This window comes from Ciconia boyciana, chromosome 2, assembly GCF_034638445.1.
Source record: "Ciconia boyciana chromosome 2, ASM3463844v1, whole genome shotgun sequence".
In the NCBI taxonomy this organism is placed as follows: Eukaryota; Metazoa; Chordata; class Aves; order Ciconiiformes; family Ciconiidae; genus Ciconia; species Ciconia boyciana.
In genome coordinates, this window is record NC_132935.1 from 133,395,354 (window position 1) to 133,421,909 (window position 26,556).

General features: G+C 41.9%; 1 protein-coding gene across 2 annotated transcripts in view; it reads left to right on the forward strand.

Moving 5' to 3' along the window:
- RAPGEF5 (Rap guanine nucleotide exchange factor 5) overlaps positions 1-26,556 on the forward strand; it is a 167,896-nt gene that overhangs the window by 60,853 nt on the left and 80,487 nt on the right. The window contains exons 8-9 of one of the 2 annotated variants that reach the window (XM_072854152.1): positions 4,944-5,020; positions 11,511-11,636. In XM_072854152.1, coding sequence (XP_072710253.1) covers positions 4,944-5,020; positions 11,511-11,636 — 203 coding nt within the window. The remainder of the gene's footprint in view (positions 1-4,943; positions 5,021-11,510; positions 11,637-26,556) is intronic. The other variant, XM_072854153.1, reaches the window with a different exon arrangement.

Below are 26,556 nucleotides of genomic sequence, written 5' to 3' on the forward strand. Positions count from 1 at the left end.
GCCAGAAGGGGTAGAAAGAAGAAACTTCATTTATAGAAAAGGAAGAAAGTACAATACAGCAAAGCCTCTGGGAAGATTGCAAGGCTGTGGGTTCCAGGAGTTGGTTTATGTGTGGATTATTTTTTTTAACTGTCCTTTCCACTTCCAGTTGGGTAAAAGATTCTGCTATTTTGAATAAGACAAAGTATTAAAATGAAATAATGTGCATTGTATTACATGACTTTTTAAAAATCTTACCCATCAAACGTAATTAATTTCCCTTCAGTTTGGGGCCATACAGAACACCGTATCGTGGAGGCACTGCTCTCTGGGTAACCCTGGCACCCTTGGCAGCATTCTTCCATAGGCAGGAGAAGGTCCGTAGTGCTGCAGGTGGTTGTTGTGACACTCACTGTGTGCCAGTCTGTCTAGCGAAGGTGAGCCCTTTAGCATACCAGTAATGCTTCATGCTGCCGCGAAAAACAAATCCCTTCCAATGGCTTAAATCGACTTTAAACTTTGTAGCATAGTAGTAAAAGTGGGGGAGCACTGTTGGTCAGTCATGGTGACACAAAGGATGTGCTTGGTTCCAGCGTCAGCGATGGTTCCATTCCCTTTCCCTTCACACCCCCGTGTGATGGCTGATTCTGCTGAGGTAGCTAGTACAAAATGATTTACTTTTGTTTCTTATTTCTTTGTTATTTTTTCTGCTGATTTAATGAGCTGAAATGGGATTACTAAAGGACAAGGCTCTCCCCCGCAAGACTTCTCTGTTCCAACATTAGTTTACAGAAGAATCTGCTAGCAAAATCTCAGCTCTGGTCCATGGGGGCACAAGGAACTCAGATCAGATGATGGCCCTTGTGATCCTTAAGTGACCATAAAAAAATCAACATCCTGAATTCCCTAGGCTAATTTGCAAATGGACACATTTGAACTGCACATTAGCAAGCTAATGCTCATTTAACATCTTTTTCTTTCATTCATCTGTGACCTCTCCAGGAGAAATGCTGCAGGTAGAAAAGGGAATTAGTCACTCTATGTTTGCATTTTTTTTCTGTCATAGGTCTCAAGCCTGAACCCAAACATAACATTAAATAGATACATATAGATCATATAGATCAGGGTAAACCACTTTTGCCTTTCCCTGGTATTGCTGCCTTGTGAGAAGTGCTGGGGTATTTGTATCAAGGGGAAAAGCTGGGTTTATGCTGGCGGAGAAGGAAGGGTTTGGCCCAGCTCCAAAGTTCACAACTTTTTTGTATGTACATGTTACAATTTTAGGGAACTGTTCCAGAATCAACACTCGCCTGGGAAATACTTTTCCATCCCACCCTAACCTTCTGCTCACTTTTCCTACAGTTGAATTTGCAACGTCAAGCCTTTTTATTAAAAAATAAAAGGACAACTGACACTAAGTGGGAAATTATCCTTGAATTCTTATATTTTATGACAGAACTTGTATCGCGTGTACAAGAGCCCACAGGGCAGCGCCTGGGCCAATTCAAGGGGTGTCTGTGAGTTGTCACGGGGTTAGGAGGCACACTGTGTATAGAAATACAGCAGCTGGTTTCTTCTGTGTGTGTGATGACCCCTGTGAACATAAATTTCTGAAGACACTGGAATATTTTAAGAGATTCATGTTTTTTCTGTATTTTATAGACAAAACACTTAGTAACATTTTCATACAGAAACCAAGAAAATATAATTAAGGGTTGTTATTTGTCTGTGTGGCCTCTTCAGCCTTCAAGAGGCTATGTTCTTGTGATGGAAAAAAAGGTATGAGATGGTGTGATTCCTTGAGTATTGTTCCCTGGGTGTAGTTAAAGGGGTTCAAATTGTGGCTGGTTCTTGTGTGTTTGTATAAGAGGCAGAGAGGACACCAAAATCAAGTTTATGATGGAAATTTCATGAAAAAGAGGCCAGCTGCTCCCTCTCTCCCAAGAGGGCTGCGAGAACGTCAGTGTGAGGTCTGGGATTTTTTCTTTTCCTCTAGGAAAATATTTACTGGTTCTTTTCTACATTCCTTACACAGTTTAAACAACATTGAAGCCAAGGAGAGCTGGGTTTGGATTATGAACTTTTTCAGCTTTTTTAGAGTTGAGCTGTGAAATTGCTGATAAAACCAGCTTTTTTCTTTTTTCTTTTTTTTAAGCTGTTCACTTAAGGTATGTCTAAACCAAGGTTGTTTTCTCATCATCTTTAAAATTGCCCATGCTAAAATTTTTCAACACCCAAGGATATCTGGATCCATTGGGGCTGTGGACACGTACCCTCTTTCTCTTTCCCTGTGTGCTAGGTAAAAGATGTTATTGTCCTCAGCCCCGGGTGTTTGCTGCTTGTCACTAGCCCCTGGCCAGATACCGTCCCTTCACTAATCTGCCAGCCCAGCCAGGTTAGCAACAGCGTGCCTCCTTGAAGGTCCGCCTGTTTGCTTTGGTTGAAGATGTTCTGGGGTGCTTGCCCTGGCACCGGGCAGGGAATTGGACACCTGTAATAGAGGCCAGTGACAAGAAGCTGGTTGGCAGCCACTAAACTTTTCCCCTGGCACAGCTGTTTGCGGAGCACCCATCTGCTCAGGCTTGTCAGAAAAGCTGGCTGGATAAATGTAAATCACTTAAACCTGGACCCGTGGCCTTGTTACTAGCAAGGTGCTACTCCTTTAAATGCCATGATTAATAGCCAATGTCTGTGGGGATATTTTGCCCATCAGTGGCTACAGCAAATTGATTTTAGGAGAAATCAGAAAATTGAAAGGAGAGCTGGGGAAATGTTGTGTTTCTGCTAATGCAGCCACAGACTTAAGCGATTTGCAATTGCTCAATCATTTTATAGCATTTGTTAATGCCTTCTGGCATTGCAACATTCCCAGCTCATGCCGGTTGTTCTGAATAGCATTCGGCAAATGGCTGTCCTGAATGCTTTGTGTCCGCGGCAGCGGGTAGAACAGGATCATGCACGTGTGGGAGTGTGCAAGAGGACGAGGCAACTCTTGGGGAGGAAGGCTGGGAGGTGGGTTACAAGGGAAGGGGCTGCACAGAGCTCCCAGCCTGGTTGGACAGAGAAGGTTGCCTTGGGAAACCCTGACCTGCGCTAGGAAAGCAGGGTCCGCACGGGGCTGTTGAGGCAATCACTCTAGTTACTGCTTCATTGGGTCGTTACTTTTCCAACCTGGGGCAGAGATATGCCACAATGTCCTAAGCACATTTTGATTTTGCCCAGCTTTAAATGCTGCTGGGATTTAACCCCCATTATACACGCGTTCTGTTATAGCTATAGATTGACCCTGTGTTTTCAGCATTCCCCTTGAATTTCAGAGGTTGGCTGGTAGTGATGTCAGCAAACCCTCTGGTGAAGATTTATACCAGACCTCTGTTTTCCTTTGATAATGGATTAAAAAAGATCCCTGAATGGAATAAACTGTATTGACAAAATGACTTTTTTCCCCTTTTATAATTACATTTTTATTACTTTTTTTTTTTGATAGCATAACTATGGGGAAAGAAAGAGGAATTATACCCTATATGGCATAGCAATATCAGCAGAAATCCTGCAGTAAAAAGAAAATAAATCCATATGCTTTATTTTAGAGGTCAAAAACAGTCTAAAGTTACTTTTCTTTTGAGTTGCTGGATGCTGCCTAAAGGTTAGGCTGCTTTTTGTCTGCAGCAGGCCCCGAGCGCCCACGCAGACACACCAAGCTAGACCTCATGGCTCACATTACATGTATTAGCTCAGCCATGGTAACCCAGTTGTATGTCTAAAGATTCAGGCTGAGGGTTGAGGAGAGCTTAGGTGAGCATGGCTGATGAAGGTAGTACTGCTACCTCTATAGCCGATCTGTTCATCAATCAAATCCTGGGCTGCCTCAGCTCACAGGCGTAGTTTTAAGGCAAAATGGGACTGGTGATCCTTGCCTGAAAACACAGTGCTGTGAGCTGTGGCAGTTCAGGTGCAGCCTGACGACCAGCTCAGGTACCCAGGGGTGAAGGAGAGAGGAGGTGGACAGGAGGAAACGCACAACCTGAATCCTCCTGGCCATCCATCAGAGCCATGAGCCTGGTGTTGTTCAGGAAATGGATTTGCCAGCTCTACTGCTTCAAGGACGCTTTTGTTGTCACAACTGCTGTGGCTACACTGGCAAATTGTTCGATGTGTACACAAGATCGATGATATTTGAGTATGGTGCTTGTAAGTAAATAAGTATGGTGTAAGGTAAAGTCACTTCTCATGTGTTTCATTGGGTCTGACCCTCCTAACCTGCCATGTGTCACATTTCAGAATGTCTGCGACCTTAATGTCCCACTAAAATACAGCGGGCGTATTGACTGGAAGGCTATCTTGGGCTATAACTAGTAAAACTACCTATAGATATAGCTGTTTGCAGTACAGAAGTCTGATGTGTCTCTTCAAAAGTGGTCCTTGTTTCTTTAGCTAGATAAACTGATAACTCTGGTTTCCACCTGTCCAGAGCTTCCATGTTTGATCCAAACCTTTTTTCTTTGCAGTCTGGCAAAACTCGTTGGTGTTAAGCAGTGTTAATTGAGCTAAGTTACTGGTTTCTCTTATTGTGCCAGCAGCAAATAACCTTCAATAGAACATCTTCTGCGACCATTTATTTCCGGAGATTACTTTTATGGATAGTAGTGGTGTTTGTTAAGATTGAGATCACTTTGCTTACAAAGAATTTTCCAAGGCTGAGATGAGGGATAAATCTGCTTATTTTGTTTAGTCTGAATTGACCTTCTGCAATATAATGAAAATAAAGGGATTCTTTTATTATTTTTTTTATTTTATGATTTTTTTATTCTTTAGGAGTCACCAGGTCTTGTTATAATGTATGGGAAAGTGGAGTTTCCTTAAATGTCACCGTTTTATCAGGACTAACAGTAGCAGGAATATAACTATTTAGTACTGCATTTGAACCTGCCTGCTTCCAATACATTCCCTCTTTCTTATTTTAGCAATTCATCAAAATGAAGAAAACAGCAGTCAAGAAATAAGAGGACTAGAAGAGCTCAAGGATACTGCTGATGCTCAGGTAAATGTGCAAGATTAATGGCGTCCGAGGGACTTTTTCAGATCTACAATTTGAAGGATCCACTTTCAATAGCTCTAGGAAATGGATTTTCCTCGATGTTCTGCGCAGGGAGCCCGTAGGAAGGAGAAAGTCTGCTGGATCTTGTCTTATGTGATTATTTAGAATAAGATTGATGATTACCCTGGGAATTAATCCCATGATGTTGAAATCAGACAGCATTCTTGAACTATCTCTCTGCTCTTTTTAGATAATACACATAGCATATACCAGATGTGAAAATAAAATGAGATGTGTTTTAGGAGGCAAAGACATGTAGCATTTTGATTGAATTTTAATCACTGTAAGTAGACATGCAGTGAAATGAGGATACTTATTAGTCACTCGTGTGTAAGCAACAACATCTTTCTTACGTTCCCTAACTGCCCTCATTTACAACTAAAGCATACTTCTAGATATTGCTCAGAAGAAACTTAACTGCATTTTAGAGTATTTTATTATGGAATTGCTTACCATTTTTAATTCAGTGAAACTTTTTTGATTAATCTCCAGTTCATTCAGTCATTTAGTTCATGCATTCAAACTGTGCAAGTGTAACTATATTGCTCGTTGTATTGGTACTGATTGTTGCTTTTAATTTGAAATTGATTTCTCTCAGTCTTGACTGTTTTTTTTTCTTCTATTCCTCTTGAAAATCTTATGTTTCCCACCAGTTGACACCTTTTCTCCTTCCTACATACACAACTTGCAGTTCCTGTCTCTGATATATCTCTTAACACCTTGCCCACTAAAAAGCTGTGTGCGAGAAAGCAGGATTTGCACTGATGTCTGTGAGCAAGCCTAGCTGAAGGGGTCCAAGCCATGTAGCCAAGTTAGCAGTACCTATATCTTTCTAAAGGTAGGGGCTATCTCTAAAGGAGGGGCTGTAGGCAGCTGTGGTAGCAGACCTGGGCCATGGCAGACACCTGGAGAGTGCAGGCAGAAGAGTTGGGGACCATGTGGATATGCCTACTGCATCAGTGTGTAACTGGGCTTTTCTAGTATACTCTTCAAGCAAGATGTTCGGAAACGGCCTGCTCTTTTCTTAATTGCAGACAGTTTCAAAAATATTTTAAAAAAAGAGTGTAGTAGGAGCCCTAATGTGTGAAAATTTTGTTACCTGACTTTGATTCCTAATTTGGTTACCTGATTTTGATTCCTAATTCCTGATTAGGAATTTGATTCCTAATTCACATCAGTGTGGGGTTGAGGATCAATCTTCTAGAGCTCAGCTGTGCGTTACAGAGCTATAGAAAAGACCCAGGGGGAAATACTGACCTCACTGCACAAAAACTCTGGCTTTCTGTTTTCTTTGTCAGGTTTCATATATGCTCAGTTCTACTTGATTGTAGTAGCTGTTATTTTTTGAAAATGTTTGTTCATGTTTATGTCAAAAGCTGTAAAAAGAAAGACTACGACGTGTGCTCAAAGCTCCTAAGTAGCCAGCTAATACGATTACCTGGGCAGATTATAAAAACCCGTACGAATTTATCACTGGGATATTGATTCTCTTAGCTTTTATTTGGCTGGAAACCAGCTTCTAAGATTTGAAAGAATTTGAAACACATTTAAAATTAAACAATTATTAAGTGAGCAGTTAAGAAAAGTGTTCAAGTGCCCAACTGGGAGGAGAGCAGGAGCGTTCTCAAAGCAGCTGTTGCTCCAATTTGTTTGTCAGTGCCATAAAAAAGACATCCTGCGAACACGGAATACAGTTTGGTTTAAGGGTGTGAATGATTTTTTTTTCACTTTAGTGAGACACTGCATGTGACTGGAGCAAAGCAAATGAACTTTCGAGGCGGTGGCATATGGTTTTAAGTTTTCAGGTTGATCAAAGGTGAAGCCTCTAATAATTATGTTGTTTTCACCAGACACAGAAGGAGACAGAGGTGCAGTGGAAAGAAACCAAACCACCACAAACCTCTTCTGTTAGCAGAGTTGAAGGGTGTGGTGCCTGCTCTAAACATTGCTCTGTGGGACGGCGGCTTGACTTACATTGGAGTTAGTTGACAAAACTGGTAGAAGCATGGAAAAAATTCAGTACGGGGATCTTTAAAAGTGAGCATGCTGTAAACGATGTAAATAATGTAAATAAAAAATCCCATCCTGTCTGCCTAGGGCTGTCTTAATTCACATCTGTGTCACTGCTAGCATATTCATTTATGTTCTTTGCAGAGGGAATATTTTCCAATGGATGTGCTGAAACAGAAAATGTGTTGTCAGCATCTTTGCTTTTCCAACCTCAGTAGTGACTAATTTATTTTCCTTCCCATTAAACTTTTTTATTTCATTTCAAATATTGCATAAACACCTTTAATTATAGTAATTTTGTGCCGTGAATGGTAGTAAAGCCTTACTATAAAGCTCCTACGTTCTTTTATCATTCATTAAATTAACACCAGTTAAAATATGCAACTTTGTGATTTTCTCCTTCACATAAGTTAGTACTTGTATCTCTGTTGGTGTAGATGAATTAGAAGACTAAGCACCAACATTTGGGCATGTGGGATTTTGGAGGGTGTATGCCTGCACAAAATACAAATCGAAATTGCTCTTTGCAAGTAGGCCGGCTTGCCTTTACCCTTTCGCCTAACAGCTTCAAAGGTATTGCTTGAAAATTAACTTTATATTGACAAGTGAAAATGACCAGTAATAGGAGACTCTTAACAATATCTTCCCAACCAGTTTTTAGAAGCTGTCATCAATTAATTAATTAGTTGACCTGGATGCTTTCTTATAAGTATTTAGCAGAAAGATTTATAGTGGAAAGTCAGCATAATTAAGAAAATCAGAATTAAAAGTGAGGGATTCATATTTTTCTTCGTAATTATGAAAAAACATGTTTATAATTTTCTATTTCAAGTGCATTCTTTACTCCCAGAGCCAAGCATGTACATTTAACGTTATAATACCTTAGCCCTCCCAGAAATTTTTTAGTTGACCTTTTATCTGCTGGACACTCAATAAAATAAATATTTTTTTCATGTTCTCTGTAATTCTTTAATTTAAAGAAGAGTTGGGGAGGAGGGGACATGTTAAAATGTAAGATTTCTTCTTGGTGGTTATTTAAAACAAGACAATATGATTCTTTAATGAAATGGCCAATTTGAATACAGACAGTATTCATGGAAGGGGTAATGGGCTTGTATCTAGAGTTACTTTTTCCTTGGGGTACTCAACCATGAAGAAAGCAATAATACACTCTGAACACAGGACAAGGGGTGAAAGAAAGTAAGGCCCATGTGTTCAAAAAGTTGTCTTTCTCCGGGATGTTTCTTCCACTGGAAGATACTGAAGCCAATTGGTCCCCCCAAAGTGAAATCCCCCTCCCTCAGCTTAAAAAAAAGTGTTTTTAACCATTGGGCTTTGCTTCATACACAAGGTCAATAAATATTTGTTCGGCAGAGTGAACATGGCATTTCCATCGATGTCCATCTGACATTTGAAGTACAGGGACTCGTAACCATCTATGCCGCTCATAGGTCATGGTTTGACTTGGCTGGGCACAACATGAAGGTGGGAGAAGTCCCTCCACAGTAGTAAGATCCCAGATCCAGAGAGGCTGTCAATCTTTATCATCCCAAAGCCCGAATAGTCCCAGAGCCTTAATAAGCCATAACACTTTGAGTTGTCCTTAGCCTACAAGCCTGGGGGGATTACAGCACACAGATGTTATACTCCCTGCTAGAAGCATCCTGAAGCCATGATATAAGCAGGTTTGGCTCCAGCTGATGTCCCCAAGCCAGCAAAGTGTTGTGAAGTGCAGACATCTGACCTCAGCCAAGTCTGTGACAATTGCCTTTTTCTCTATTAATTAAAGAGAGTTGGGACAACTAGTTCATTTTATTCTTCCACATTTGATAAAGTCAGTCTCGCTCCTGATCTGCAGGTGATAACGGTGTGTCAAAACTGGTTTATAAATCCACGTCCTCGATTTAGAAGATCAGGAGCTAGTCTCATAGAAAATGTAAGGATCTTCAGGTTAAGCGCTGCAATTCCTTATTTTTTGGTGGGTTTCTGACCTTCAAACCAGTGTGTAGGTTCCTTATGTGGGAAAGCTGGGTGCCTCAGGAGGCTGGGGACTAAGCATAAGACATGCAAAGCACAGGCTGTATCTGAAAAGCTTTCCTTCTCCAGAGCACAAGTGCCTGATGCAGGCTTGTGAGGAGATACCTTCATCCAGACTGGAGGAATGTAGGCATGTGAAAATGTCTTTCAAATAATTTGTTAAGGATGACTCTTCGGATTTGGTCGTGGAACCTATTTTTTTCCATCAGCGTTAAAGCACTTGTTCAGAAAGTGGATTTGTTACCCTCCTCAGCTGAAGAAACCTTAACCCACCTTTCCCTCTTCCTTGGAGAAAACAGCGGACCATAGGATGGTTTGGGTGGGCACTCTCACACTTTCAGCTGTTGTGGGCAGGAGTTTCTCAAGGCCAAAGGAATGCAGCCTGCATGGCACTACAGGTTAGCAATCAGGGCATCCCTGGCTTCTGGTCCTGACTCATAAGGTGTTTTTTGAATTTTGCAGTAGACACTGATTCAGTTAAACTCAGGATGAACAGTAGAAAGAAAAGGGTGGAGGAAGTGGGGAAAAGGGTTTATTTGCAGATTGTCTTTAAAGTCATATGGCGATACCATAGCCATGCCACATGCCTGGCCCTCCTAAGGCATATGCTGTTCCCACCAGCAAACATCTGGGCTAATCTGAGTAATACTGAGGCTTTCACCCTCAGTAAGTTTTCAGACAACACGAAGTTGGGTGGGAGTGTTGATCTGATTGAGGAGAGGAAGGCTCTGCAGAGGGACCTGGACAGGCTGGATCGATGGGCTGGGGCCACTTGTATGAGGTTCAACAAGGCCAAGTGCAAGGTCCTGCATTTGAACCACAACAACCCCATGCAACGCTACAGGCTTGGGGAAGAGTAGCTGGAAAGCTGCCTGGCAGAAAAGGACCTGGGGGTGTTGGTTGACAGCCGCCTGAATATGAGCCAGCAGTGTGCCCAGGTGGCCAAGAAAGCCAATGGCATCCTGGCTTGTATCAGAAATAGTGTGGCCAGCAGGACTAGGGAAGTGATCGTGCCCCTGTACTCGGCACTGGTGAGGCTGCAGCTCGAATCCTGTGTTCAGTTTTGGGCCCCTCACTACAAGAGAGACATTGAGGTGCTGGAGCGTGTCCAGAGAAGGGCAACGAAGCTGGTGAAGGGTCTGGAGCACAAGTCTGATGAGGAGCGGCTGAGGGACCTGGGGTTGTTTAGCCTGGAGAAAAGGAGGCTGAGGGGAGACCTTATCGCTCTCTACAACTGCCTGAAAGGAGGTTGTAGCGAGGTGGGGGTCGGTCTCTTCTCCCAGGTAACAAGTGACAGGATGAGAGGAAATGGCTTCAAGTTGTGCCAGGGGAGGTTTAGACTGGATATTAGGAAATTTTACTTCACTGAAAGGGTTCTCCAGCATTGGAAGAGGCTGCCCAGGGAAGTGGTTGAGTCGCCATCCCTGGAGGTATTTAAAAGACGTGTAGATGAGGTGCTTAGGGACATGGTATAGTGGTGGTCTTGGTAGTGTTAGGTTTACAGTTGGACTTGATGATCTTAAAGGTCTTTTCCAACCTATACGATTCTGTGATTCTGTAGTAAAAGCTGTGTGGTATCATCAAGTGAGGACTCGGTTACACAGAGGCTATATCCATGACCAAATAATGGATAGTGATATTAGTCACTGACTTTTCAGGGAGCAATTTAGCCCTCATCAGCTAACTTTGTGATAGGTCTGGTATCCCTGTGTGCAAGCATTTTTATAAAGCAACCAGTGCTGAATGTTATGACAAAACACTATCAGCATAGCTTGAATAACTGGCAGAATATTTGCCCAAAAAATAGTTCTAACACAGTTTTTACAGCAAATCTCATTTTCTTCCCTAAACAAAATCAGGAGATATTGATTTGTTATTTACAGAACAAATAAACATCGGGCAACTGTCTTTTAACTCTTAGGGCTTGCATACGTGAAAAATGGTTGGAGCTGGAGCAGGGGGAGTTTTAGCCTGTTATTTTTAGGAGTGCCTTGTGTTGCGCTTCATTCTTTTTCCAGGACTGTTCCTGGCTAACTTTCCCATGAGTTTTTAACCTCTTGCTCTTGCTCTCTTATGTAACAGGAAACAGGCTGACAGGAACAAATAAAACACAGCGTATCTGATAGTCACACTCAGAGGAGCGGTTCATTTAGTTAGCCCTGCCTTCGTTCCTACAAAGTAGATACATTTGGAGATTCGGATGTGCCTCAGCTCCTCTCCAGTTGTTCCCCAGGAAGCAGCGACTTGTTTGTGTTCAGCAAGCGGCACCGAAGTACCGCAAATATGAGAAAACAGATGCTTTTCTTTTAAGGTTGAAATTTGTGGTGGTGTCATGTCCTGGGATTGTGGATTTAAGTATCTGTTTGCTCTTTCTCCCACCCTTAAGGCAGGGGTTTTGTGCAAGCTTCAGGGAAGAGATGACATCGGACGGATTGAGCTGGTCCAGAAGCTGGCGAGAGAAAACTGCCAGTTTTTGCAGGTGGACAGAAAACCACCAGAGAAGGCAGAACAAGTAAGACATTTCTTGTTTGGGTTTTTCATTTCTTTCTGGTAGGGGAGGGAGATTTAGGTCACAAAACTGAAATAGCAAAGCTGATGGTCAGAATCCAGGGCACACATTAGTCATGGAGCTGTAGCTGCTCTCCTCTGGTATTTATGTTTCTCTGAAGTGCATTCAGTTCAATAATTGTCAACACACTTAAATTATTATGTTGTCATTAACTGTCAGTTACTGTTACTAATATCTTACACGTATAGGAAATAGCAGGTGATTTCAGAATGCTTTCTACCAAATTGTTGTTAGTGATTATGAAACATTTGGTTTTTAGGGTGCATTTAAATAATGTATAAGGTATATGAGTGCTTCCAGTACTTACTTTAAATTGTCTTAAAATTACTTTGCTGCTGGTATATTTGGATGCAAGTATTGGCTGGAGCTTTTCAGTGTGAATTAAAAAGAATGGTCCGGGTAGGAAATTCATCAGTTTCTTTAAAAAAATTGTGTTTTCAACCAAAGGTTACACTGAAGAAAGCAGCATTCTGTTTAATGCTTCTGAAAGCACTTATTCAGATGTTAATAAGTGGATTGAAAATGCACTAAAACTTGACTGCTCTGCTTATAGCACAATGTATCTTAATTTTGTTCTCCTGGTAAAGATTTCTGTTGTGATTGCATATTCATCTAAGGTGCCCAGGATAACAACTGCAAGAAACAACAAAAATCCCACCTAGTCCTCATGTGTCTTGCTATAATGTATATGTAATTTATTCCATTTTCTGCTCACTGGACAGTAGAAAAAAGGCATGTGCTTTAGAAAAGAAACACTTTTCAGCTCATCAGCGAGCTCATTCCTACTGAAGTAAGGCTGCACAAAGGAAAAGAGAAAAGATGAAATCTTATTTCAGAGCTTCATGCTGTTCTGTTCGGCAGTGTATAAGGTCTAGTCTGGTGTAGTTAAATATGTAATTGTATCAGTAGGTGTACACAAGGGAGGAGGGTAATTAGCCAGGCTCAAATCCCTTAGATTGAATTGTTCCTCAGCTGATCCGCTAGCCATGGACATCTGGCAGAATTTCCATATATCTTTAAACTGTATCAGCAAAGCACAATTAAAAGTTTAGGTGCTTAAGTAAAGAAGATTTTAAGCCAGGGAAGGTTTCTAATTTTGTTCCAGGATTTGGAAGCAAAATTACAGATGCTGGGGCATAGCGGATAAGGGAATGTCAATACTCCAAAAATTCAGTGGATATTTTTGCTGCTTACTCCGGTCATTGCAAAGGGTGATGTGGTGTCAGCTGCAGCTCTGTAGCTGCACAGATTACAGTACAGTTCCAAAAATGGAAAGGAAAGAAGTGCTCAGCTTTTCTTCTCCTTTGAAAAGTATGGTACTTAGCAATTGCTGCTATTTAGGAGATGAGTGACTTCAGTTTAGCAGGAGCTAGAGCAAGCTGCTCATATCCATACTGAGCAGTATAATGCAGCAGCAGTTACTGCTCTTGGGCAAGGATGTGCCTTTAGACAAAGGAGGTGCCAGGAAAGAGAAATGTCGCCTGAGAGACTGCAGAAGCGCAGGTCATTCCTCACGTGCCCTTTATTTCTGAGTGGGGAGCATCTTATGGCTAGTGCTGGCAGGAACAAGTTATGGTGTGCTCCCCCCACCCTGGTCTGCACGTGTAGGGTGGGGGATGATGTGGCTCTTCCTATGGTCCAGGCAGCCCATGCCCAGATGTAAGAGAGACTTGCAGTCCTCGGTGCGAGTGTATTTGCTAAGCCCCCAACCAGTCTATTGATTTCATTAGGAATAGTCACCAAGAAGGCATTACCGAACATGGGCAAGGTCTGTCGTAGGGTTCTCAGTTTAGCTGACTCAGGTAACTTAGTTTCACTGGAAAAAACCCACGCTTTGCTGTGGTGGGGGTGGTGGGTCGCATATGTTCAGGAAGATGTGAGCTTCCATCCCTTCCTCTCCCTCCCTTCCTCCCTTGTGGTCCGAGAGCTGCTCTGGCGCATGTGCAGGTGGCAGGATTTGGCTGGCTGGGCAGAGTTCGCTGCTCCAGGCAGCTGTTCCCTCTCTTCTCCGAGGAGAAAAGCAGCAGGCTGGATTGCAGTGAGTACCGCTCAGATGCGGGCTTTCAGACCTTCCTGTCTCATCCTGCTGCTACAGAAGTGATGGCAGATTCATTGGCATCGGCTTACTGCCCAGTCCCTTGTGCTCACTGTGAATGTTAGAGGAACAACATGTTCAGGGTGTGGTGTCCTTACAAAATGATGTGTAGCATGCCTATGTTTCTTTTTTTTGTTTGTTTTTAAAAGCATAGCTTACTCTTACATTACTTTCTTAGAAACACAGGGTAATGGGCACTTGATGTAGGCAGTAAAATGGAGCGGCTCTGCAGGTTCTCCACAGGACCCTCATTTCTCAGCAAGTATCCCTGCGCTAAAGCTTTCACCAGCTTTCCCTCCTGGGGAGCTCAAACTGCGCTTTCACGGATGATCTGCCTTCCTCAAAGGGATGGCGGTCGGTCTATAAATGAGACGCGTGAACAGCCTGCCAGGCTCCTCTCCCTGCCCTTCAAGAGCTGGCTAGCCGGGCTGGCCTCCTGGCACCCATCTGGAAGCAGAAATGGTGTTGGTTGGCGGGGCTGTGCATTTCGATCAGCCCCGGGGCAGTGTCGCTGATCGAGGCTGGGGGCTTTGTAACCCCCCTGGAGGTAAAGCTGCTCTTTCCAAGATGGCTAAGGGGGAATTTTTGCCCAAAGTGGAGTTCTGGGTTGTTCTGCTCTAGGAATATGCAAAAAGAAAAAACAACTTGAACACAGGGTTAGAATTGTGCATATGCATACTTTCTATCTAGATGTGCTGTGTCCCAGCCATGCAAAAATGTCAGGGTAATGTAGTTGTGGCTCCTCTGTTGCAACCTACCTACTGTGTTTCTAAATCAGGTCTTTTCAGACTAGAACCTCACACGGTTTTCCAGCATTAACAGCAAACAGAAATGTATCTTGTACTTTCTTTTGAAGAAGGAAGAGCTCTCAGCCTAAGTGAAGAATTGAGTACCCAATGAACCCAATAGCTTTTTTCCTACGCAGTGAGTGAGGTGTGGAGCTGCCTGGGGAAATGACCCTCTTTGCGTTTGTAGCATTCTGAGCACGATGGGGACCTAGGCTGTGAGAAGGACTGGTGAGCCCTCCTATCATTCAAATAAATAATCACCATCTTCATCTGAGTTTGAGGACAGAACTTCATGACTTGCATAGGAAAGGTAGATGACATGTGAATGCACAAGAGTCTGGTCTTCCAGAGGTTTTCGGGCAGCTAAAATACCTAATTGCATTCTTCAAGGTGTGGTGTTGGAGGCTGTGGTCTGTGGTCCACAAAGGGCAGGTGAAGCACGGATTGGTTTGGGTCACTGGTTCAGGAAGAGATGAAAATTAAATATTTTTTCTCAGAAAAAAGCAGATGGTCTGGAAGAGGGAAAATATGTGACAGCTGGGTGGTTCACTGGAGGAAACAGTTCGGTTTGGAGCTATGGTGGCAGAGAGAAGGGATTCCTTCAGTTTGCATGTGTTCTGGAGGGTGTAAAATTGGGGTATATGCATGATGATTTTGTACATGCATACATTTTTACTTCATACATTAAGCACCCTAGTCAGAAAGTCCATACTGCTTTTGTTTCAGGTTTCTAGTATGCTATCATTTCTTTTTCAGATTCATGGTCTGGATAAAAAATTGTTCTGAAAAAGTCCTATAATTTAACAAGTTTTGTGCACAAGCTCTTATACAGGTGAGCCGCATATTTGTTTCAGGCACTGCAAACTTGCTGTGACCAGGTTAGACTGGTATATTGGAACTGGAGATTGCTATTCTGTAGCACACAGTGCCAGCTTCCTCTCTGGTGAATACGTTTGCAAAGTGCTCTAACTCTAACGGTGCTCACAGACTTGTAGAGGAAAACATAAACTAAATTATAGTGATTTTTTTCTCCATTCCCACTTGCCAATGTGTTAGAATAAGGTTCTTAATTAAGGCACTGAACCTACCATATGTGTTAGGTTTCCTAAAACTTCAGTTTTGCTAATGAGTAGAAAGTAAATAGTAGTAAATAAGCTTCTAAATAGGCAGATAAGCTGCTTCTCTGTGCTGTTGCATTCCTACAATGAGATTCAATGTACTGATAAATAAATAAAATGAAATGGTTGTCTAAAATGCACAGAAATTATTTTAATATCAAATGTGGGCTAGAGTAAAAATAACTATGCAAGCTTGCAGTTCTAATTTTATCATTACATGCAAATCATACTCATAAGCCTAGGGAAATGTAAAACTGGATATTTGTATTTTTATGTTATTTAAATATTTCATTCCCTTAAAACAATTGTTTTGACAGAAAATAGATGAAAAATCTGTGTTGAAATAGTCAGCTATAACATGAGCCTGCTTTTCTGAGAAGTTTGCTTACTGTTAGCATTAATTATAATATAGAAAGCAAGCTCTGTATGTAAAGCCATTTGAAGTAATTTGTCACAGCTTTTTTTTGCTCAAGCATACATTTGAGATGCAGTTGAGGCATATTTGCACTAAATTTTAGTTTTTTGGAACTCCTTTTAAGCAACTACAGGCTCAATTAAATAATGCCTTTGTAATAGACATGATACTGTTTGTACAGTATTTCCAGTTATTATTTCAATGAAGCATTGCACTGATTAAGACAATCACGTCTGTTTATAGTGTCAATCGTAAAAGTGCTTTTCACCTCAGCAACGTGGAGAAAATATTCTTTAGACTATAGTACCATTTTCATAGTCAGATCAACTGAATAAGCTTTCTACAAATTGACAGTAATGTTCAAAGGAAATGCAAGATTCTCTAATGTGTTCATTAGAGAACTAAAGAATATGAATTCGTTTCTTCAACTATATAAATTATATTCTAGGCTGGGGCTCTTCCAGTACTTCCATGCATCAGTGGGGAGGGGAATGTTTCCTAAATCCACCTTGTAATCCCTTTACAGATTAATGTATATATTAATTAGAGTTACATACTGTTTAGAAATATAAGTACATACAGCTTGAATGTATTGATTCTGTGACTTAGCCAGTTCAAGATGAAAGAGTTATATTGTAGGGGGGCAGGTATGTTTTCAGAAGGACAACATACTGAAGAACAGTTTTGTTAATTTACTGGGTACTAACTTTTGTAATCAGTGGTCTCATTAAGAAGACAGATTATTTGCTCACTGAAGCAGGTTAGTGGTTGGGCTGAAGCTGTTAAAAGGCTTACAAAAGAAGATTAATGATTTAGAGCCTTGGGTTGTATAGATTACTCACGACCGAGGAATTTCTTGAGGAAATTCCAGCCATGACACATCAAGGTTATTTTAGGGTGCACCTACCTGTCCAGCTGGACGCCTGCAAGGAGACAAGAATGAATGTCAGGACATGTCCAGAGCTGCAGTTTTTGTTAGCTTGACAAAGCCGTGGCCTTGTGCTGATGTACTGTTGAATTGATGGTCAGTAATCAGGGCTTCAATGGAAAAATATTTTTTAAAACGATGACGTCGAATGATGTTTGAATGCAGTCAGTGACTGAAATCTGTGCTTTACTTTTTAAAAAAAGTTGCCACTGCTTTTGTGGTATCTGCTCTAGCTGGGACAGATCTATTGGGTAGCTTGAGTGCAGATTTACTGCTTTTGGCTTTTGGAGGCTATTCTCCATCTCTTGCAGAACTGTGGATCAAGTGGACATAACAACTACAGCACAGTGAAAGTTTTTGCAGAAACTTTCGTGGCTTGAATAGGCATGAGATGGTATAGATGTCTGAAGTCATTGAAACAGAATGGATTTAGCATGTCAGCACAGGAGTTTGCGATTTCCCTTCCTACCTCTTAGATCTGCCAGTGTTAGCAGAGAGAGTTGTAGCAGAGTAAGATGATAGTTTGCAATTTTGACTTAGTCTTCAACTACAAGACAATCAGAAAAATGAGTCTATCAGTGAGGTTGACAGTTTATAGCTCCGTGTTGAGTAAGAGTAAGTAATTAAGAGGTAGGTACATGCTTGCTGTGGAGGTAACCTGAAGTTCAAGTCTCTGGTCTGAATCAGGAGGAACAGAGACTTGAACCTAGTTCTGTCATGTTCTGGAGAGAGTGTCCTATTCCAGACAGTCGATCTTTCATCTGCTGGAATGAATGCATAGCTCCAGGTGATCCCCTGTTCTTCATAAGCCAACCTCTTTATCTTCTGAGAAGAAGAGACTTTTGCAGGTCCTAGGATTTTTTCAGTGCCGAACAGGCACAGGCATCTTTTTGAAGCGGAAAAAGTTTGTCAGAGATAAGGATCCTCCTGCTCAGATGTAGGACTGGGATCGTTTGGCTGCTAGGAAAAGCTTTGTTTCAGTCTCTTGCAACAGTTTTGTTAAAATAATAAGAAAAGTATTTTTATTTACTATATACTTTTAAGAGGACTTACTATTCCTTTTGTTGAGTCTGTTTAATGTAGCCAGAGTTTTGGAGGAGAATGCCCTCTTGCCAGGAGTGCAAAATAGCGGTGAGATGATATGGTCCTTCTTGCTGTAAAAAGCACCTGAGAGGAGTCATGCTTGTGCTTACATGATGTCTTGTGAGGACAGTATAGGGACATGTCGGATGGGAAGCTCACTCTTTTCCTTTGAGTCAAGTTATATATTCCCATAATACTTTCTTTCCTCCAGATGCTCGGCCTAGTGTTTAAAAGAAAAGAAAGCCTAATTTGCTCCTCTTTGATTTATTCTGTAAAATTAAACTACTTTGTATAGAAGGAAATACCTCATACACATTTTGCATGCTGGGCTTTCTTTGGTGCGGAACGGTGACTCATTCTTGTATGGGACAATACCTTAGCTACTGGGCTGAAAGGGGTAAAAAGGGCACGTTGTATTTAGCAGGCTAAAGCCTGGGAGCCAGAACATTGAATTTTTATTTTTGACTCCATCAGTTATTTAATATGTAACCTTCTTCAAATCATGTCACTTCTCTGCACCTTTGTTTACTCAGGTATAAAATGGGGTCTTAAACATGTAGGACCTTGAAGGGGTGCTATAAAACCTACAGTGATTAATGAATGTTGACGAATTGCCTTGAGATCCTTGAGAGGTGGTTTGGAGATCCCAGAGAGCTGGAAGTGGGTTGGACTTTGAACTGCTGAGGGCCAGGGGGGGATATTTTTTAAAAACGTGAGCAGAGTTACAGCAAGGCCAAGCAGTTGCAGTCACTTTGCAGTCTCTGAGTCCTCGGGCATCGCTTCTGCGGCTCTGCTGTTGGCAGCATCCCTGCCCCGACTGCTTCTCCCCATCCCTGGGCTGCCCCGTGTTGTGCTGCTCTGTGAAGACACACAAGGAATAATCCAGCTGAAAAATAAAATAAATACACCTTTCTTGTGAGGTTATTTTCCAACTGGATCACTTTCCCTCATGGTACGGGGATGTGGGTATGGGGTGGGAACGAGACATGGTGTCATGGATGACCCTTGCTGGCAGAGCTATTCTGCTGCTGACAGTGAAACACGGCCTTCCTCCTTTATTCCCCAAAGCCTTGTGACTTACCAAATCGAGAAACTAAGCTGGATCAAATTAAATATCTGTGTGTTTTTTTGGTTGGCATAATTTTGATCTAGATCCTGTGCTTCACCGTGTGGCTTCGTGAAGGCTTCCATGCGCAAAGAAGGGGGTGAATGACGAGTGGGGGTCAGCATCCAGGAGCAGGGAGAGGACAGGAGTGCTCTTTTTCGTGGGCAGTGGGACTTCACAGTTCCTGGTAGCACCAACACTGAAAGCATGGTTCCTTGGTTCTGCCTTCTGCTCCATTTATCTATGTGAAAGAGCAGAGAAACTCTTCAAAAGCTTTCATCTGCAGGTTGTCACTGTCCTCTGCTTCTGTGTTTCTCTCCAGATTCTGAACCCCTTACCTGCTTATGTTCCTAGACTGTCCGAAAGCTTACATAAAATTAATCTATCATTTTCTCCTCTTAGAGAAGTAGAAATTACCAGTTTATGAATTCCAAGCACCTGCTCTAATGTTTTCCAGTTTTAAATTTACCATTCTGTCCCTCTCTTTCTGTGATCAATACATTTGATGACATTCTGAATGTTCTTTTCTCCATTTTTCTGATTTATGACATCGATAAACTCCCAGTTATGCTGATAATACAGTGCCGGTATCCTTGCCATCTACTTCTGTACAGTTACTTCTACGCTTGTCCTGGGAACTCTGAGTAACAAAAGTGCCTGAATCTCTCTGTCAAGTTAGGGATTTTGTTATCTAAATTCGGTAAGATTTAAAAGAAAAGTTGATAATGCTTTCAATAGGTACCACACAAACTTATGTCAGAAATTCCAAGCAGTTTCTGAAATACAGGAGAAGTAATTTTGTCCTTCGCCTTTCAGTGGTGCAGATCTTTTCAGTCATTCATTGTTTTACTAGACTTTTCTCTTGGAATTGAAACCAATCAAGGACATCTGGCTTTGGCTCATAGTGTGGACCTGGCAGAGAAGAAACAGCCAAGATAACTGGAAAACTTTGTTGATAAGCCAGAAGCTGATGGCTGCCCACCACATCATCCTCTCTGGAAGTTATCTGAGATTTGGTAGGCTGCCCAGAGATCAGACCCATGTAAAAAGGATTCCGTGCTTCAGGTCTCTTTTTTTTTTTTTTTTTTTTTTTCTTTTTTTCTCCTATTCTCCCGGGTAAGTTCAGGAAGAATTTTCAGTTTCATTGAAGTGGAGATTTGGGCCATTAATGCAGAAGATACGTGGCTAGTGTCATTAAACAGGTGAACATGTTTCTACTTGTCAAGCTTTGCTCCTGTTTGGAGTAGAAACTGCACCAGAGCAAATTCTGCAGTAAGATCTGCACTCTATGCTAAGGTCAGTTAGGTTCCAGTGGCAGGATGCTCTGGAGTTGGTGAGGCCTCCTTTGATTTCAGGTGCTGCTGTGCTGGCACCACAACCCTCCCCAGCTGCCAGAGCAACCTGGCTTTCTTCAGAGATCTGACAGCCTGTGTCAGGACCTCACTGGAATAAATGCCACAAGCATTTGTCAGCATTTGTTCCTGCAGGCAGGCTCTGGAGACCACCTGGAGCATGCTGGTGTGAAGACTCAGCCTTTCCCTTACATTCAGCTGCCTTCCCTGTACCAGAGTCAGGCTACCTGCACTGAGGGCTTTTTGGAAAAGGGGCAGCTGTAAGGTGTCCATCTCTGCCTACATTGCTGAAGCCTCCTCCACAGCAAGAAAGGAAGGACAACTTGACCTTGTATTTTTTTGCAGGCTTCTTTTTTTCCAGGATTTATTTGTTTTAATCATGAGACATCCCTTAAATCTCCAAATGTTGTCCTTTTGCTATGGCCCTTCTGTCACTGTGCCTGCATTTTAAAGGTTAATTCAGCTCCTGCTGATGTTAATAGGTATTTTTTGGTGAGAGCAGGGTATAGCCCTTAGGGTCCAATGCTTCTGTCGCGCCGTAGCCTTGAAGGTGGTGGCATTTTGCAAGATGTGCTTGGCACATGGTCACCTGTGGAGAATGCTGATTTGGTAGCAGTTAATACACCACTTGCATTCATTTTTCCTGGTTGTATGTGGCAGCTCAAAGAGCAAGGAAATGAAAACCCAGGCGATTAGTGGTATTTTTGCTGACTGTCTTCCTCTGAATCAAAGCAGGTTTTCCCCTCTCCTTCCTCGATTAGTGTTCCTACCGCTGTGTGCAGCACGTCCTGTATTCTAATTCACAGCACATGAAAATGAGGTCTCAAGTGCATATGCATGGATTTCATTTTAACTACCCAGTGAAAAGTTTTAATTAGGTGTTTCATGTGGAAACATGAAACAGGGTTTGAAATTAGCGATGACCTTGCGGTCTTCCTTGAATATATTTTCTGATACCATGTGGCAGGCAGTTCCCAGCTTTTTTTGTCAGTGGCTGGAACGTGCGCATCCGAGTGGGGAAGGCTCTGACGTGTGGGAGCGGCAGCAGTTGCTGGTTGCAGGAAAAAGTACTTCAGCCTCATTTGGTGACTGGGAAAATAATAGAATGACCTAACTCAGGAAGATCATGAATAGCAGCTGGTATTTCCTTTAACAGCTTGCTGGAGATCACACCTTAGGTGGAGTTCCAAGCTCTGAAGTAGGGTAAGCCCTGAACAGGGTGTGATGCTGAACTACACAGCCTTGTTTAATCAAGGGAAAGGCGTACAGCTTACATCCCTTGTTGGCTGTGCTGTGCATCCGCTCTGTCCCCTGTCAGCCTGGCTGACACTGCTGTCTCACCTGGAGTGGCTGAACTGAGAGCACCGTCCCTTAATCCGTCTCCATTTTCTCTGGGAAGTGAGGGAGTAGACCTGTGCATACTCTGTCAGGAGCAGCGTTTCTACTTAGCCCAGTGCTGGGAGGAAGAAAAGAGAACCTGCTCTTTTGGTAGAGGAGGAGACAAGCACAAAATGCGAATATGCATCACCTTTTTGGTTTGGTTGCAATATCACAGTGTCTCTTCCCTTTTTAGGGGCACTGATATGTATCAAATGAATACAATATCAGTTTAGGCCTTTTTGCCAAATACTTTCGATATTGCAAGTAGGGGAGTATTCACCACAGGAACCTTTAAAACATATATGTGGATACAACTACAGCAGTTACATCGATTTAGTGTTTGTAAAATATGCTGTTTGGCCATATTTAGCCGGTTAATAGAGAGAATTGATGTGATCAGGGTCAGGGGAGAAAACACTAATCAGACCTGACTGGAGTGAAGAGGCCAGAATTTCAGTTCTCACATGCAAAGCCTGGTTGTTCAGATTTCAAGCTAAAAACCAGACACATTCAGGCCTGAATTTCCTTGTGTGGATGGTACATGGCTGGAAAGTGTGCCGACGCTCTGGCGTTGTCTCCTCGTGTGAAACCTGAATCTTTGCAGGGGAATCAACACATTGATTCAGTCTGTCTAAATAATCTTGTCAGTCTGTACACGGTACCTATAGCAAGCTAATCATTGGGCTATATTGATTTCTTTTTAGTTTCCTAGATTTGATGAACTTGTGTAAAAGCAGCATGTGGCTTCTAAACAATACTCCCTTTGCAGTGAGTTCTTTACTCCTATTCCCCACAGAGGAAGAAGTAAATTAAGCCTGGGTGGAGGATTGTCCTACCTGCTTTATCATTGGCATCGCAAGATTTTCCGGAGGAGTTTGAGCAGTTCCCAATGCCCCACAGGGAACCCATCAAATCCTGCACATTGCAGGTGATGGCATCCTGCATCTAGGGCCTTTGTCAGGATTTCACCAAGAATATGGCAGAATCCTCCTCCACCAAGGAACTTTGGGTGCTCGTGGTCCCCCAGTTCTCCTTCTGTAGAGATACGTGCCTATGTGTGCATGTGCTGTAAATATTTATTCATTAAACAGACTGCAAACCTTGTTCAAAGCAAAGCTGATCACTTACAAGGACTACTTATGGAACCTTTTTTCACATTGTAGAAATAACCAGTCATTTACACGCAGTCTCAGTTGGTAACACAAAGAAGCTGCTTTCTCCTGGTGACCCATCTGTTCTGACACTCCTCTCCTCCTCTCTTCAGATTGCATCAGGTTTTCATCTAGGAGTTTCTGAGAAGTTTCAATCTCCTTTTCAGTTCTTCAGATCAAAACCTGAATCTCAGGCATCACATCTGAGACCCGTACAAACTTCTGTGCCCCTGCCTCAGGGATGTCAGGGCTGTGAATGTCACCTTTCCCCTGCTCTCCATCCAGTGCCTGCTGACGGAAAAAGTGATAGATGCAGGCTGTCTCTTCACTGGGTTATCTTGCAGGTAACTCTTTATAGGTACACGTTACCATAGCTGCCTCCCTGAAGAGGAAGGGTGGATGGTGGAGTCGGGGTGTCAGAGGGGGACTCGGGAGCTCCCCATCCTGCATGGGCTTCCTCCGAGACCTTGGGCTAATGACTGAATGTCTCTGTGTCTCAGATCCTCATTTGTACATGGAAGTGCTGCTTCCCTGCTCTCAAGAGCGTTGTGAACGTAGGCTCTCAGGATGCTCTCCCACACTGATGTGGTGTTTGAGTAGTTAGAGTGCACTGGCTGGCTGAAGGATACTATAGATAGGTTGAAGCAGCTTCCCTTTTAAAGTCTGAACAGATTGCTTCAGTTGACAGATTTTTAATGTGGGACCCCCAAATCAGGTACTTTCTTAAAGGTGGCCTTTATTAATTTTTTTTTTTCAGAGGAGCAGCTGTAGCCTTCATTTCAGCAGACCCCTAAAAATCTGCCTCTCTTACTTCATTTTAGACATTTCCTTGTAGGAACCTACGCAGGAACTGAAGGAACATGTTCCAGTCTTACAACAGAGCTGTGGGTATCTGTGCTAAGTTGTGTGGGATCTGCAGCCGCCCATAGAACGGCATTGCTTTGTTCTTGCACTGGGTGGCCGTATGCTCCCTGTAATTTGTCTGTTTTCACTCTCCCACCCTCAGCTGTCACACAGACATACATATATACATACGTACAGATACGACTATCTCTTCCCTGGTGCAAAACTTAGTTTTATGCTATGTGGGGGAAAAGGCTACAATTCCACTACACCATTTTCCTTGTCAGCTGCTGTAGCAATGCACTTAAATTCTGTCTAATACTTACTGGTTAATCAATTGACCTGTTTTCAGGTCAGGTCAGTAATCATACTGTTTTCATTGCAGTGACATGTAAATAGTAAATATTTGTATTAGACAAAAGCTATACAGTAAATCATGCATATAACTGTTGTTTTAAAATGCTATTAGTTTTTTAATTTGCGTGACGTTCAATATGTATTAAGGATCCCCTAAGAACAGAAACAGTAAAAAAATAGCAATTTAGTCATTTAATTATGGTAGAAATTAAAGTCTTACCTGCTGTAAGAAGAAATAAAGGTTTAGCATTCTAGCAGAAATATCAATAAGCTGTAAAGCTGTAAAAGTTGCTTGACCGTTATAATGTGAAAATTAACTGTAAAATCATAGACATTTGCAATTTTCCTTGTAATTCATTAACGCTCCAGTTTCCGGTATTCCAGTGCTCTCGTGCATGGAAAAGATCTGCGTCAAATGGTTGGGTGCCCAGCCTGCTTGAAAAAAATCCTATTGATTAAGATCTAATAATACTTCCCATTCTGGGGATTCGTCATTTGGGCAATTTTGCTAAGGCAGCACAACGTGTAATATTAATATGCCCATACCACTTTTGCTTTTATAACAAAAAATGTGTTCCAATCCCTTTTACTTTTTTTTCCTTCTGATTTGCCATGCGCACTTTAAGTGCTTGCTACAGCAAAACTTCTTCGCTTTCCTACCTTAGACAATATATTTAATGAACTTTATCTGTGTTGCATTGTTAAGGGCAAAGAGCTAGGAGCCAGCTCTAAATAGACTAGGGCTTTTACGAAAATGAAAGCCCTGAAGAGTTGCTTCATCATGGGAAATGACTGCCAAATGTCGTGTGAGCTCTTGCTTTCCTGGCACACACAATGTAGAGAAATATTTTCATTTTTAGCATCTTGACATTCAGCTTTTTGACTTCTATTGCTTTACCACTTTTTAGTATATGAATATTTTCCATTAAAATTCATTGTTATGAATTTGCTTATATTGAAATAACAATTGAGATAATATAGAGATATAGATAATTAGAGGCTTAGATCATGCTGTACAGACACATCTTAATCAGATCAAATAAAAAACTGCATTTTATTTTTAGCATAAAATTTTTAATTAATTTTTAATAAGCTAAAGCTTGAAATCTGATGAATTGGCAATGATTTTGTGATTTGATATTCAGAAAGAATGCGTCCTGAATACCAAATGAATGAAAGTTACTGTGGACTATCATTGCTGCGTTTTTTATTTTGACCTTGAAAACTGGGTTAGTTTAGTATTTTCCACATTGCTAAGCTTGAAACACACTAATTGGAAAAACAGTGCTGAAGGTTAGCTATGCTTTTACTTCAGTTATCATGGGGGAACAGTTTGAAGTTTATGGGGGTGGAGGGAAATTCTCTTCAAGATCTTCAAATAGCCTGAAAGTTCTGGTGATGACAGCACCGTAAATTACCGTTATCTTAAAAATGTCCTTCTGTGCCAGTGAAGCCTCACATAGCTAAAAGGAAAGGTGACAGGGGAGTGGGGTTTAAGTAATGTCAGGAGGATGGGGATGCCCGAGAAGCTGCTAATCAAATCCTTTTGGTGCTGTGCAAACATGTCCTCCTGCATCATGGAGATGTGTCCTCACAAAATATACTCTGGTGCAGCATGGTTTTGGTAGGTCACGTGAGTAGCTATTTGTAAATATTATACTTTTTATGTCAAGTAAATGCTCATGAGCCTAAAGATCTTGTCCCCCTCTTTGCTGGTTGTTAATAGACAGCCACTGCACCAGTACAGACTAAGGGTAGATGAAGGAACGTGCTTTGCACAGGGAGAGCTTCCTCTGGAATAGATACAGGTGTAAGACAGATTCAACAGGGGTTTTTTTGTCTTTACTGAGTAGGTAGTTACACTGTAAACTTCACATTCATTACTTACACTGGAAAAAAAAAATCTTAGCAGATCTTCAGGAACATTAGATTGTGATCACTTGCATTTTAAGGAAACAGAGGAAAATGTAAGCAACTTCTGCTTAGGATCACCTGAAAATATAATTCGTTTTATTAAAAACCTAACAAAACCCTCATGTTTTAGATACCTGAGTTTTTAAAGACTTTGTCTCTTCCCTGCCCCCCGGCATGAAATCAGTGTGGTCTCTGTGTTTCTGATTGCAGTCTCCTAATCCTCCAATGCCTGTGTTAAAATTCAAGGCATCCACAAGGCACAAGTCCTCCTGACCTAGTGCTGTAGTTATGATGATGCATAAAATAAATCATTGGAATTACTGAGGCAGTCTCA